Genomic DNA, 15,757 nt, shown 5'->3' on the forward strand with positions numbered 1-15,757 from the left:
GAAAAGCAGCTAAATCTCTGAAGATGGTTAATACGATCATTCTGATGCGTGATGAGGCTGGTGTTTTGAGGGATCAAGAGGGCCACTTGCGCAATGAGCAGGGCCAAAAGCTTGATGCAGAAGGAAACGTGATTGCTGAACCTGTTGTCAACGAGCAGGCTATCGTGAACCACCCAGCTGGTGTCGTTGATGATCCGGATCTTGGTGTCGATCGACACCAACCAGGTGGCATCGATTGACACCCACCTGCAGCAGACGGACGTGGAGCTGCCAACCACGTACAGAACCCAGTTCGACGACAGGAGCAAAACCGGGACTTGATCAGGATCATTGCTGACTACAACCGGGCTGATCTGGTGTATGAGAACCGGTCTGCAATTGTTCCTCCACCATTCCAGAGGAATGACTTTGAGCTGAAGCCTGCTTACTTTCAATTGGTTGGGCAGAGACCTTTCTCAAACCTGCCCCATGAGAAGCCTCTGGACCACATTGAGCACTTTGATGATCTTGTGACCAGTATCACGGCTAATGGAGTGACTGAGGACTTCATATTCTGCAAGCTCTNTTCTTCATTGAATATGTCTGAGTAGTTTGCTTGTTAGGTTTAGGGTTTTTCACAGGGATTTTATGAATTATTAGATCTGATTATTTAGGATTCTTTATCTATCTAGATCTTCATCTTAGGTTGTTCTTCATATTAATCCTTGATTGGCCTTCTAGAATTAATACCTTAGGAAAATAAATTGATATGAAAATATAATTGATTTTCCTANGAAGCTTTCAAGGCAGCTTGGGTGAGATTCAAAGCTTATCAGAGGGATTTTCCACACCATGGTTTTTCAANTTTGAATCCTAATTTATTGATTGATTTAATATTTCATAATTTCCTGAGACATTCCCTAGGTCTAGCTTTTTGATTTTCTGAATTTACAACAAGTTTTATTTAATATTTTGCTTTTCTTTATTTTAATTCAATNGTGACTGGAAGTATCAATTAGCTTTGGATGCTGCAAGTCATGAGAACTTTAAGACNTTATTGTGTAGTCTTGAGTCCTTGTGGAATTCGACCCCTAAGTACTGCAGTGATCTCTTAATTTGAGAGAGTAGCTCTAGGGTAAATTTGAGCATATCAAATTTTGGCGCTGTTGCCAGGGACTCTTTGATCTACCATTAGATTTGAGTTTTTGATTATGTCTAAATTTTTCTTTTTATTTTCACACTAACACGCTTTTGTTTTCTTTTCTCTTGTGTGTTTCAGGTGCATGCCTCCTAGACCTCACACAAGGAGCAACAAGTCTGGTCCTACTGTGAATTTGTCAAACCAAGAGTTGGGAAAACTTGAGCGTGAGAACTGAAAAGCAGCTAAATCTCTGAAGATGGTTAATACGATCATTCTGATGCTTGATGAGGCTGGTGTTTTGAGGGATCAAGAGGGCCACTTGCGCAATGAGCAGGGCCAAAAGCTTGATGCAGAAGGAAACGTGATTGCTGAACCTGTTGTCAACGAGCAGGCTGTCGTGAACCAGCAAGCTGGTGTCGTTGATGATCCAAACCTTGGTGTCGATCGACACCAACCAGGTGGCATCGATCGACACCCACCTGCAGACGTGCGTGGAGCTGCCAACCACGTACAGAACCCAGTTCGACGACAGGAGCAAAACCGGGACTTGATCAGGACCATTGCTGACTACAACCGGGCTGATCTGGTGTATGAGAACCGGTCTGCTATTGTTCCTCCTCCTTTTCAGAGGAATGATTTTGAGTTGAAACCTGCGTACTTTCAACTAGTTGGGCAGAGACCTTTCTCTGCTTTGCCCAATGAGAAGCCTCTGGACCATATTGAGCATTTTGAGGATCTTGTGACCAGTATCAAGGCTAATGGAGTGACTGAGGACTTCATATTCTGCAAGCTCTTCCCATACTCACTTGCAGGAGAGGCATCTCAGTGGTTGAAGCAGTTGCCAGCTGGATCTTTGACATCTTGGCAACAAGTCAAAGTGGCTTTCCTCAACCATTTCTATGATGATGCAATGTCAGATGAGTTGAGAGTCAAGCTATCCACTTTCAAGCAAAGACCAGATGAAGCTTTCAAGGCAGCTTGGGTGAGATTCAAAGCTTATCAGAGGGATTGTCCACACCATGGTTTTTCAAGGGTACAATTGTTGAGTATCTTCTTCAGAGGGTGTGACTGGAAGTATCAGTTAGCTTTGGATGCTGCAAGTCATGGGAACTTCAAGACAAGATTTCCAGAAGATGCTGAAGTTTTGATTGAGAATTTGGCTTCTAGCAATAGCACTAAGGGAGCAGATGCTGAAAAGAAGAGATTGCATGGAGGATTTGATTCAAACCAGTTAGCTTCTGTTAATGCTAAGCTGGATTCAGTGCATGATCTCCTTATGGGTAAGAAATCTGTTCATTTTGCTGCTGAGGTTGAGACATATGAGCCAGAACCTGATCAAGGACACCAAGAGGAAGATGTGAACTATGTGTATGGGAATCAGGGACAGCAGTTTGGAAATCAACAAGGCAATAGGCCTTACAGTGGGAACTCTTCAGGCTACACTTCCAAGCCAGAGAATCAGCAGCAACAACAGAACAATGGCTATACAAGGACATATGGGAACTCATCTTATCAGTCTCCACCTCCTAAGAATTCTTCAGAGAGTAGAATGGAAGCCATGCTTGAGCAGCTTTTGCAAGGACAGAAGCAATTGACAGTGACATTCAATGGGAAGATTGACAATGTCTACACTAAGCTGAATGGGAAGATTGATGCATTGAATGTTCATGTTAAGAAGCTGGAGATTCAAGTTCCACAGACTGTTGGGTCTGTTAAACGACAAGAGAGTGTTCTTCCAGCAAGAGCTGAGTCAAACCCCATACATGCTTGCAATCAGTGAGAGATGAAGGTGATGGTGAATTTGCTTCTGCAGAAAACGGAGAGAAATCGACAAATCTCTCGGTTTCAGATGATGGTATCGATCGACACCACCTGGGTGTCGGTCGACACTCCTCTCAGACGAACCCAGAAACTGCACAATCTTAGGTTCCAGCTGCTGAAAGGGTCTACAAGCCTAAGGTTCCTTTTCCCAAGCCAAGAAAGTCCAAGCAGGAGATGGAGGAAGCTAGATGCAAAGCTATGATGGATAAGGTGATGATTGAGATGCCATTGATTGATGCAGTGAAGCTTTCACCACCACATAAGCGCTATGTCAAGAGAATGGTATGAAATGGTTTGAGCCTTGAGGAAGGAGCACTGCTTACTAAGGATGTCAGTGCGATTCTGTTAAACCAGCCTCCACAGAGGAAGAAGGAAAAGAAGCAGGAAGTGGTTGTCTCTAAGGAAGTGAGTGCAATCATTCAATGTAGGACTGCTAAGAAGTTACCAGATCCTGGAAGCTTTGTACTTGATTGCTCAATCTCAGCAGGAAGGTTTTCTCACTCACTTTGTGACCTTGGCTCTAGCATCAACTTGATGCCACATTCTGTTGCTGTGAGACTTGGGATGACAGAATTCAAGCCAACTCAGATTTCTCTAATCCTAGCTGATCGATCCTGAAGAATTCTTGAAGGTGTTTTAGAGGATATTCAAGTTAAGGTTGGGAATTTCATGATTCCTACTGACTTTGTGGTGCTGAAGTATGATCAAGAGCCTAAAGATCCTCTCATCTTAGGAAGATCTTTCTTGGCTACAGCTGGTGCAATCATAGATGTGCAGAAAGGACACATAACACTGAATGTGGATGGTTTGAGTATGAGTTTTGAGATGGATAAACTGAGGAGAGCTCCTACCATTGATGGACAGACGTTTTCTGTTGAGAAGATTGCTCAGATAAGCTGCAGAGAAGCAAATTCACGAGCATCAGAAGCAGTGTCGATCGACACCAACCAGGTGGTATCGATCGACACCCTTCCACGACCGAGACAGAACAGCTCCAAAACTGATGCTCCAAGTCAGAAACCTGTTCCCAAACAGAAGAGTCATCAATCCACACAACATATTAAACAATGTATTCTTTTTTATCTTGGTTCAAACTAATATCGATTTGCATAATCTTATTTTTTAGATCTTCGATAAGTAATTTTATGTGGTACTTTCTATGACTTAGGGTCCGAATGATGACAGCAGATTTGGTTGTGCGGAATAAATGATTTGACAGTGCGGTGCAGTTTGGTTCAACTGCTGTAACATCCGCAAAGCGGAATCTTGGTTTGGGATGTGCGTCGATCGATGCAAGTGTGGTGTCGATATATGCAAGATCGGTTTTCGCAAACAAGTTTAAATTAAATGTTACGTTTTGGGGTTAGAGAAAACCTTGGAATCGAGTATAAAAGTAGAAACTCGAGGGTTTGGCCGAGTTTGGGCCCCTTTTGAGAAAAGAGAAGAGAGAAGAAGTTCTTAAGCGTTTTTTGTGAGATTTTGATGATTGGTGGCTGTTCTTGGGAGATCTGAAGTTAGGATCGTTGCACTACAAGAAAACTTGCAATTTGAGACTCCTATTTGTGACTGTTTATTTAGTCGCATATATTTGCGACACTTTTGTGACTATTTTACTACGTGTTAACGACAGTAAAATAAACAGAGAGAAAATGGTCGCTTATTAACGACAAAATAAGACAATCGCAATTCGTCTCAATTTAGCGACCATATTCTTACTCTTTTGTGACAAAAATTATTTAGTGCAAAAACGACGCACTTTGTGACTACTTTGCAACTACCGTTTTGGTGCTTAACAGGTTGCGACTAAGTTGCCACCGTTGTCCAACAATTTGATTTTTGGAGAACTGTGTAAAAATTGTCCTACTATGCGACTTATTTGCTACGATATAGCGACGCCTTTGCAACACATTTTGCGATGGTTTTGCGACTAACACCTGACGTAGCGACTACTTTGAGATGACCTACCGACTCTTGATCTTTTTGTATCTCAAATTTCATATTTGAGATGTATTTACATCATTAGTTATACATTAAGCTTGTATTTGAATGAATTTAGTTATTAAAACTTTTTCAACATCCAAAATTTTAATGTTTACAAAACAAACATGCATAAGTTCCAAAACTATCTTAAGCATTACATGTCACCATGGAAGTATGTGTAGGACTTTAGAAATTTTTTAATCTTGTGTTATAAAAACAAAGTTTTACTAACTCTTGCTATTGTATCTACTATTTACTACTTATATGAGTGATTTATGTTGCAAATCAGCTCTTAATGTGTTAAAATCAAGCTTTTGGGTTGCAACTAACAACATACAGTCACAAAAGAGTAACACTTTGCGACTAACCTGCCACCATTTCCCTACTGTTTTATTTTTGGACGATTTGGCTACCTATTTGCGACTGCGTTGTTACTAATGTTGCGACTGATTTGCTACCATGTTTTGGCGGTTTATCTTCCCACCACGTAATTAGTGAAATTTCTCTAATTATTTTTGGTGTTCCTGTGACAACCCGTCANGGACCGTCCGTGGACCCTGCTAGCCCCCCACTAGCCGTCCCAACGGATCCCAAGCTGGCCTTGCAGGACATCGATCCTAATCCATCACTGTGAATATCCAAATCAACCAATAGGTTATTGGTGCGCCAAGCGTTCCTCGAACCCTGGTCCCCACCCTTTAACAACCTTCCCACAGGACAAGCTGTCACCAATTGACATGCAATTGACAGCTTGTCCTGTGGGAAGGTTGTTAAAGGGTGGGGACCAGGGTTCGAGGAACGCCTGGTGCACCAATAACCTACTGTGGATTTGGATGAATAGTTCCATTTGCCCAGTGAGGGGTTAGGATCGGTGCCCTGCAGGGCCAGCTTCGGGCCTATGGGGGCAAGCTAGCGGTGGGCTAGTGGGGTCAACGTGACGGGTTGTCACAGGAACACCAAAAATAATTAGAGAAATTTCACTAATTACGTGGTGGGAAGATAAACCGCCAAAACATGGTAGCAAATCAGTCGCAACATTAGTAACAACGCAGTCGCAAATAGGTAGCCAAATCGTCCAAAAATAAAACAGTAGGGAAATGGTGGCAGGTTAGTCGCAAAGTGTTACTCTTTTGTGACTGTATGTTGTTAGTTGCAACCCAAAAGCTTGATTTTAACACATTAAGAGCTGATTTGCAACATAAATCACTCATATAAGTAGTAAATAGTAGATACAATAGCAAGAGTTAGTAAAACTTTGTTTTTATAACACAAGATTAAAAAATTTCTAAAGTCCTACACATACTTCCATGGTGACATGTAATGCTTAAGATAGTTTTGGAACTTATGCATGTTTGTTTTGTAAACATTAAAATTTTGGATGTTGAAAAAGTTTTAATAACTAAATTCATTCAAATACAAGCTTAATGTATAACTAATGATGTAAATACATCTCAAATATGAAATTTGAGATACAAAAAGATCAAGAGTCGGTAGGTCATCTCAAAGTAGTCGCTACGTCAGGTGTTAGTCGCAAAACCATCGCAAAATGTGTTGCAAAGGCGTCGCTATATCGTAGCAAATAAGTCGCATAGTAGGACAATTTTTACACAGTTCTCCAAAAATCAAATTGTTGGACAACGGTGGCAACTTAGTCGCAACCTGTTAAGCACCAAAACGGTAGTTGCAAAGTAGTCACAAAGTGCGTCGTTTTTGCACTAAATAATTTTTGTCACAAAAGAGTAAGAATATGGTCGCTAAATTGAGACGAATTGCGATTGTCTTATTTTGTCGTTAATAAGCGACCATTNTCCCCCCCCCCCCAGTTATTTTATAGGCGACTGATTTGCGACTAAAGAGCGACGGAGTTTTGTTATTAACTAGGCAAACACTTAAATGATTTTAACACTTCTTACTTTCTTTTCCCATTCGAGCTAGAATTCTCTCTAAAAAACCCTCTCAACTCTCAAACAGATCGATCGGTTTTCTCTCAAACGATCGATCTATTCTCTCAATCCTCTCCTTCCTCAATCCAATCTCTCAACTCTCTCTTTCTCTAAATCGATTTATCCTCCGTTCTCGATCTAATGCCTCCTAAGGGTAAGGGTTCTTCCAGAGCTCACGGTGCCAGAACTGCAACAGGTGTCCGAATCTTCAATGGTAATAACAGATCCTCTTCTCATTCATCGAACCCCTCTGAATGGACACAGTCTGCGACACAACCGGCAACGCATTCACACCAAAGTCATCCTTCTCAGATTCCGCCAAGGACAAATCCAGCACCGATAACGAGTCCATCACCGAGTACCCATCCACCATCGAGGGAAGTTCCTGAATTGGGTACACATCCACCGCGGAGGACAAATCCTGAATCGAGTACACATCCACCACGGAGGACAAATCCTTAATCGAGTACACATCCACCACGGAGGACACTTACACCGCCTTTGAATCCTCACCAACTGCCTCCTCCTCAACCGGAGCAAGTTCTGAATTATCAGTTTGGTTTGCCGCAACAAAACCCTTGTAACACCCGCGAACCAAATTTGGTGATTTGGGGGGAGGGGAGGGAGGGGTGTCGATCGACAACAAATTTTCTGGTTCGACCATATTGTTTTAATTTGTCGATTTTGGGTCGATTTGGTTTAATTGGAATCTCCAAACCAAGTATTTAATGGGAAACTTGACCTAAGTCGTGGGTTTGGTTGTTGGTCGCCATTTTTAGAGAGAATCAAGAGGGAGAAAGGTGTTCTTGAGATTTTGGAGGCTTTTGGAGAGAGTCTTGGCTTGTTTGGTGAGATATGTTGCTGTGGATTGGAGATCTTGTGATAGGAGCAAAGGAGAAGGCTTCTAAGGGTTGGATTCGTCGTTTTTGGGTCAGAACTTTCTGCAAAAAGAGGTGAGTGCACGACCATGACTGATCTAAGCGTGAGATCTCTTTTGTTTTGCTTGTTCTATGTTATTTTTGGTGTTTGCTTGCTTGTGGTGGTTGTGTTATGGTTCCCTTAGGTTCATGAAGCTTTTGGGTGAGTTTGGGACGGATTGGAGATGGTTAGAAATGGAGAGTTGATGATCGGCTTCGAGCAGAACGAGTCTGCGGAGTCAGTGTCGATCGACACCAGGAGGGTGTCGGTCGACACCAACTTGTCTGATGCGTGATTTTTCCTGGTTTGTTGTGTTTTTTGTGTTGCTTAACATTGAAATCTCAGTTGTTTATGTGTATACCCCAGTAGATGGGAGGATTACCACACTAAGTATTTGTGATAATACTTACGCATCTCAATTGTTGTTTGTGGTGTGCAGGTATGTGACGTGGAATCATGGCAATGAGGAGGAGGATGATCTAGGGTCTCGTTTGTGTGTTGTTGGTTATATAGTTTATGTTGGAACCTTGGATAGGATTGGATTATGCTAGGTTGTTTGATAGAATGGTTAGGAATGTTATTGTATTGATGACATATTAGTTTTGTATTGTTGGTGTGTTTCCGCTGTGCATACTGGTTGTTGTTGGTTTATGATGAGTTGTGGTTTGGGTTGGTTTAATTAAGTAGTATAGGATGCTTAATTATATATTGTATTTATTATTATTAGGAAAAAAAACGGGTCGGGTTGTTTCAACCCTAATCATGAAGAGGAAGATAATGGTGAAGAAGGAAACCAAGAGCAACAAAACCCTGATCCAAATGTCGATTACTACCAAGACCTGTTGGATGGTTTGCTAGCTCTTCCAGGCCGAGAACATTTACCACTCTTGTCTGAGCATCCTATCCCTGGAGTCGATACTCTATGGTATAAAAACTCTCTCCTTTGCTTTTGCTTTATGTTTCTTGAAATGTAGAAGTGTAGTTGTTACTCGGTTTTGCTTTAAGTATCTTTAAGTGTAGTTGATAGTACTGGAGTTGTTTCGGTTGATACTCGGTTGCTACTCGGTTGCTTTAATGTGTTCACTAGTTTGAGATAATAGGTTCACTACTCAGTTGTTGTTTGTTATTCAATAGTTTCAACATCTTCAAGTCCATATTTAGTAGAAGACTTAGACAGTTAATGTTAACAGGTTTAACCGGCACAAAGGAAAGCTGTCTCGAGCGATTGCTGGATTTTTTAGGAGAAATTTTGATGGACCTTACTACAGTTGGAAAGTTACTCCACTGCCCATTCAAGAGCGATATTTCAGGGCATTTGCGGTAAGGTTTACTCCCTTATTTCTATACTCAATATATGAATTGGTATTGTTGCTAACTAAACTGTTTTGTGTTATTGTAGCGGAAGTACAATTGGGATATCGGAAGTACTAATCTCGTTAAAGAAGGTTTCTTGAAGATAGTCAAGAAAAGGATGAAAGGCAATGTCAGTCAAGCTAAGAGGAGTGGTGTACAACCACCATGGATTGGTGATACATTATGGCCTCTTATGTGCGAACATTAGAACACCCCTTATGCCATTGAGAAGAGTGAGAATGCTTCACAGTGCAGAAACTCTACTCATGGAGGTCTTGGAGTGCACAAACACTTAGCTGGTCAGAAATCATTTGTGCAAGCTCATCAAGAAATGGTAAGACTTCTCTTTCCATCCACTTCACCTCAAAGTTTTTCTGATATTTCCATGATTTAATCTGTTTCACTATCGTTGTAGGAGGAAGAATTGGGGCGTCATGTGTCACTGGTGAAAGTGTTTCTTAAAACACACACTCGGCCCGATGGATCATTTGTGGATCAAAAAGCGAAACAAGTTGCTGAGACGTATGAGAAGACCATAGAAGAGAGACAATCTGAAACGGACGAAGATGGTCCAGATAGTTCAGAGAATTCAACACATCGTAATCTTTCCCTTGATGAAAGAAATGAAATTTCCCTTCAGGTAATTCGTTTCTGTCTTTTTAAAAAAAAAATCTGGTTCCTTTTTGTCTATGATGATTACTGAATGTTTATCTTTTGGTTTAGTGTACTCATACAGATAACAATGGCAACCTATTTGAACTTGGATCACTTGTGGAGACACTAAAGAAAAGGAAAAAGACAAAGAGTTATGCGAGCGCTTCTCCATCAACTCTTGTGGAGCTTCAAGATCAACTTCGGTGCAAGATTTCTGAACACGAGACTGAGAATGCACGACGTGATCAGGAACACCAAGAGTCTCAAGCTGAGATGAAGAAACTTTTCCTCTTCATGATAGAAAAAAAAACCTGAGTTTGAAGCTTTTATGGTTTCTCCTCCTGTATCATCCACACCTGCAGCCACCAATCCAGCTACCCACTACAAGAAAATAGTGTTACTGCTACATAAAATCTGTTGCAATAACTCCATATATTGTTGCAAATTTGAGAATGCAACAAAATTGAGACACATTTTCTATTCTTGCTATTTGAGTGTTGCAAATTGATATTTGTTGCACATATATTGCAAAATTTACAATGAATGGACTCCTTGCTATATTGTCGTATTAATGCAACATTACTTCTGTAGTAAATTTGTCGTATAGTTGTGACATAAGTTTGCAACATTCATTTGTTACAAATGATTGCCACATAAAAAGTATAGCAAATTTTATTACAAATTTACAACGTTATAATATATTGCTATATGTGTTGTATTAATGCAACAAATTAATGGCGTAAATACGATGTTCCAATGCAACTATAAGTTGTCGTAAGTAAATGCTGCATAAAATATAAAGCAAAAATTGTTACAAAATTTTAGTAATTAATTTTCATACGTTCAACGCATATATTATATGACATGCTCACAACAAAAAACTGTTGCAAATATTAAATTTTTATGTCAATATATAGTCATAAATCTCATTGCCTAATTTCACATAATTTTGCAACACTAATATGAATCACAATATTTTTCTATATTTTTGTTTGGCACATGATTTATTAAATTATAATTGTTTATTTAATACTTTCTTCTATTAAATATATATATTATGGTATAAATAACTTTATTAAGTAATCAAATTTTGAAATATTCCAAAAAATGCAAAAAAAAAGATAGAAAAACATCAACCACAAATAAGAACTAAGTTCAGAATAAAAACTTAAAAAGCATAACTAAAACAACTAAGTAAAATATAGTGAAACTAGTAGAAAAAAGGAAGAGAATACAACATGTCAAAAATTTATCTAACTCTTGAAGCTTGCTGAGTCTCTCTCATTTCTGCAATCTCTTTATAAATCTTCTCCAACTTTTGTTTGAGAGCTTTATCATTCTCTACATGATTTTCAAGGAAAAAGTGTTTGGCCTTTGGAGAAAATTTTTGATTGCTAATGTGTTGTGCCGATAAACTATATATATAAAGAAAGAATAAAATAAAATCTTTGATACTGAATAATATCTAAATCTTTCAAGTATTATCGTTATGTTGTAACTAGATAACGATATTTTGTTTTAACAAGAAACAAAATGATAGCACTACGCACATTTTTACAATATATTTTCTCTTTTTAGATGTTTAGTTTAATGCCTAGCTTAGATAATGAACACCTAGCATGAATGACTCTTTTTTCCTTTTACATGTGTACTTTAATATTTATTATGTTGCTTAAATAATGAACAACTAGGAGGTTTGAGACTATATCATAAGCAAAACTTAATTTACTTATCAGGTGAAATCTTTTATAATGTTTACAGTGACAGTTAAATTATAATCGTTTTAACTAGTAATTGAGTTTAAAGATGATATATATTAATATAGTTTCATAGAAAAATATGTTGCAAAAGAGTTATAAATTGTTGTAAATACGGTGACAAAGGTGTCACATATCTTGCCACATATTCTTACTGAATTGTTTTTGCAAAATAGCCACAACTCATAACCGTTGAATATTTTCTTATAAAATTTGCAAGACATTTTTGTATGTCGTAGTATTGTTGCTAATTTGTAATGGAAAAAATCAACGGACAGTTTTATCACTATTTTGAAATAAATTTGTAATAAAATTGTTACTTGCATTCATCATTGCAAAAATATAGCAAAAAAATGTTACAAAATCTTAACGAATACAATCATTGCAAAAATATCGTGGCAATAACACTATTTTCTTGTAGTGACCGCGCCTGCAACCACTGCAGAACCCACTGAAGGAGGCACCACACCAGCCTCCAGTCAAGTTGCCAATTCCCCTTCCTCTAATACTGCTTCCAACTAATGAACTTCCAATTTCCCTTATTTTTTTAATGAACTTGCTATTGGATACTTTATGTTGGCTGTTTAGGATGATCTTTTTGTTTGGGATGATAAGTTTGCTTGATTAGTACTTTAAATCATCATTCCTTTTGATTAATATCATTTCAAAATCCAAAATTAATCAGATTTAGGATTGCTAAACCGTGACTAATTTGTGAACAAACCAATTCAAAAAATAGGACTATTTTGTGACCAAACCAATTCAAAAAATGTGACCACTTCGTAAACAATCCAAATTACAAAAATTGTCGCTAAACCCAGAATCTTAAATTAGTCCCAAAACCGTCGTAAGCATAGGATTGCTCTATACAGTCACAAAAATGTCCCCAAATAGACTTCGTTGTAGTTTAGTTGGAAATATGCAACTACCACAACCGGTCACATATACGTCACTAATATACAACTTTTTTGCGACCGTTTTTTAGCGACCATCGTAAACGGTCACAAAAGAGTCACAAAACCCTTATTTGCGACTATTGAGCGACGATTATTGGAGTCGCAAATAGCCTGTTTTCTTGTAGTGTTGTAGGAGCTTGCTAGGAGTGTAGATCCGCTTGTTTGAAGGTCAGAATCTTCCTGGCAAAGGTGAGTGCATGACCATGGCTTATCTAAGCTTGAGATTCTCTGATTTTTCTTGTTTACGTGTTATATAGTTGATTTCTTGGCTTGTTAGAACGTTGTTGAGCCACAAGAGGCTTTGGGAGGCTTCTTTGTGGCATTGGTTTGTGTTTTGGTGGTTTAGGAATGGAGATCCGGCAAACAGCTTTGGGGAAGATGATGCTCGGCATGTGCGTCGATCGATGCACTTTGTGCGTCGGTCGATGCAATGCGAGGATAGCGTGATTTGACCTAGGAGCGTCGGTCGATGCCATGTGGAGGCATCGATCGATGCAATTAGGGATTTTTGTGAAATGTCGAGCATGTATCGGTCGATGCAGTGTTAGTGTCGATCGATACAGTGTTAGTGTCGGTCGATGCAGTAGGCATGTCAATTAGGGCCAAAGCCCGCGGGCTGGCCCGGCCCTGAAAATAGCGGGCTCTGGCTTAAATATATATGTCCAGAAAAAAATCGGGCCTTTCGGGCACAGCCCGTTTGGGCTATAGGGTTTTTTGAGCTTAGCCCGAGCGGGCTCGGGCCAGTCCTAAAAACCCTTTAACAAAAATATTTGTACATTTTTGTTAACATTTTTGTTTGATTACAATATTTGATTAATAATGTATTGTAATTAAAGTTTTAAACTCTAATCCTAGTTTTTATATTTACTTAATAACCATACTTAATACTTTAAAAATTTTTATCTATGATATTTTATATGAATTATATATTTGTTTATTTGGTTAAAGGATTGAAATTTTGTTTAGTCTTAAACTTTTTATATTAAATTAAGTTGATTGTAATGAATATAAATGAGTTATTAAATTTTGATTGATTTTTTCTTATAGTGCATTTTGAAACACTGTTTTTTAAGGTTTATAAGTTTGAATTTTTGATCGGTAAGATAAGCCCGAAAAAGCCCGAAAAACCGTGTAGCTCTGTTAGGGCCGGGCTCGGGCTTTGAAATTTAGGCTTGGAAATATTCGGGTCGGGCCGGGCCGGGCTCAAACATATGCGGATTTTACGGATTTCGGGCCGGGCCGGGCTGGGCCGGGTCAGCCTGATTGACACTCCTAGGTCGATGCAGGGGAACCTTGTATTGGTGGATACAAGCTTGTGTGGGTCGATGCAACCCCAGTTGGTGTCGGTCGATGTAGTTGTCCTGGTTTGTTATTTGTTTGTTGATTGTTGTTTGATGGTAAGAGATTTCTTAATTGCTTGTGTGTATAGCCCAGTAAATGGGAAGATTGCCTCACTGAGTGTTTATAAAATACTCACGCATCTTGTATGTGTTGTGGTGCAGGTAAATGCAAATTGTGATCGTGAAATCAAGGCGTTGAAGAAGAGGATGTTCTAGTGGCTCATTGATTTGTGGCATGGCTTCTGTTAGGCTGCTAGACTTGAGTCATAAAATGTTGCTATGATGCTGATTGTTGGTTTATGATTCTGCTGGTTTGAGTTATTGAATTATTATTTCATTATTATTGGTTATTGGATATTGGTATATGTTGGTTATTTTTTATTTTTTTTTTTTTTCAACCAAACATTAATCAAATTAAAAATAACTCCAAGATTGGTTGCCAAGATATGTTGGTTATTTTACGCTGTTTGGTTTGGTTGTGGTTAGGTGGCTAGTGGGTATGGAACCACTAGTTTAATTAGTATTATTAATTAAAAAAATGGGTCGGATCGTTTCAACTGTGGTTCGTGCGGGAGAAATATATGCGGAACAAGTGGCTTTGGGAAAATAAACGGTGCAAAATAATGTATGATTGGTGAAAAAATTTTAGTGTGGATACGTATTTTAATATATTAACAATATTAGTTTAGGTAAAAATATTTTTAAAAAAAAGTTAGGGTTATTGAACAAACAATTTTAATATATCATTTATGAACTTTAAATATGAAACTTTATTGAATATAAAATTTAATCATATAAATGTTTATTTAATCTTAAATAAATTAACAAGTTCAATCATAAAAAAAATACTACACAATATAAAGAATTACTATGGAATATATTGTTTACAAAACAAGTTGTTATGATATATAAAGTGTTAAAAGAAATCCATTTATTATCAAAAAACTGGATTTATTAATGGTTATACATACATACTACCAAAATTATTTATATATATTATATTTTGAAAGTTATTTTAAAGATAAAATAAAAAAGACAAAAAGAATAATTTTTAAAAATGCATTCTAAAAATTATTTGAAGGAGAGAAAGAAAAAATACTAATAACTCTTTTATCTATTTAAAATATGTGTTAGTTACGATTTAGCTTTTTTTGTTTTACATATTTAAAAACATTAAAAAAATATTATGCTGTTTGTCTGTGTGTTATTTGAAATAACGCTGGATAATAGGTTGTTAGAAAATAAGTGCGGTTCATGAGTTAATACTCAACCTAAAAATTCGCAACCAATTTTTTTAAAAACAGAAAACGCAAATTACCAATATCTTTGTGATTATTACTGTCACCATTCAAGGCCTTAAGCAGTAAAAAATTTCAAAGAGGTTTTTCATTTCGTTGTCTATCAAATATATGATCATTTGATAGTCAAATTCATGTTCCTTAATTTGTGTCATCTTTCAGGCTAAATTCTCATTTGACTAGTTTACTAAAAGCTTGTGAATTCCTATCAGTATGATTAAAAAAAAAATCTTCAAGTAAGTTAATGTAACATTTGGAAACCGCATTCTTTAGAGCATGATCAGTGGTAGAAATGGTGAAAGTTTCTAAGAAAATAATATAATAATCTTAATATTTTTATTAAGATTAAATCACTGCTAAAATGACACATGTAGAAAAAAATTAAGAAACGTTTCTCAAATAAGCAATTCAAGAACAGTTCTACATTTTCTCTCATCTTATTTTAGTATATAATTTTTTTTTTTAATTAGTAATCTGATGAGCAACTCTATTAGACTTGACCTAATAGTATATATACTTCAAAAAGAGTTCTATTTTTTTTTGGAGTGCTGCTGCCTGAAAGAGGTTAATAGCTAATGATAATTTCGAGGAAGAATTCAAAAAGAGCATGGCCAATC

The 15,757-nt window shown here is 37.7% G+C and overlaps 1 protein-coding gene across 1 annotated transcript; it reads left to right on the forward strand.

Moving 5' to 3' along the window:
* Nucleotides 7,006-10,104, forward strand: LOC104733668. The gene is made up of 8 exons (XM_010453231.1): nucleotides 7,006-7,258; nucleotides 7,751-7,817; nucleotides 7,928-7,969; nucleotides 8,973-9,102; nucleotides 9,182-9,265; nucleotides 9,344-9,469; nucleotides 9,551-9,775; nucleotides 9,859-10,104. Exons 1-8 carry the CDS (start codon nucleotides 7,006-7,008, stop codon nucleotides 10,102-10,104), a joined length of 1,173 nt encoding a protein of 390 aa, XP_010451533.1.

This window comes from Camelina sativa, chromosome 12 (assembly GCF_000633955.1).
Source record: "Camelina sativa cultivar DH55 chromosome 12, Cs, whole genome shotgun sequence".
NCBI lineage: Eukaryota > Viridiplantae > Streptophyta > Magnoliopsida > Brassicales > Brassicaceae > Camelina > Camelina sativa.

Bases quoted from the DNA above. Each gene is read 5' to 3' on its own strand.
- LOC104733668 (XM_010453231.1), top strand. From the start codon at position 7,006: ATGCCTCCTAAGGGTAAGGGTTCTTCCAGAGCTCACGGTGCCAGAACT. The intron at 7,259-7,750 runs GTACACATCCAC...ATCTTGTGATAG, and splicing joins GAGGGAAGTTCCTGAATTGG to GAGCAAAGGAGAAGGCTTCT. The intron at 9,266-9,343 runs GTCAGTCAAGCT...TGCGAACATTAG, and splicing joins AGAAAAGGATGAAAGGCAAT to AACACCCCTTATGCCATTGA.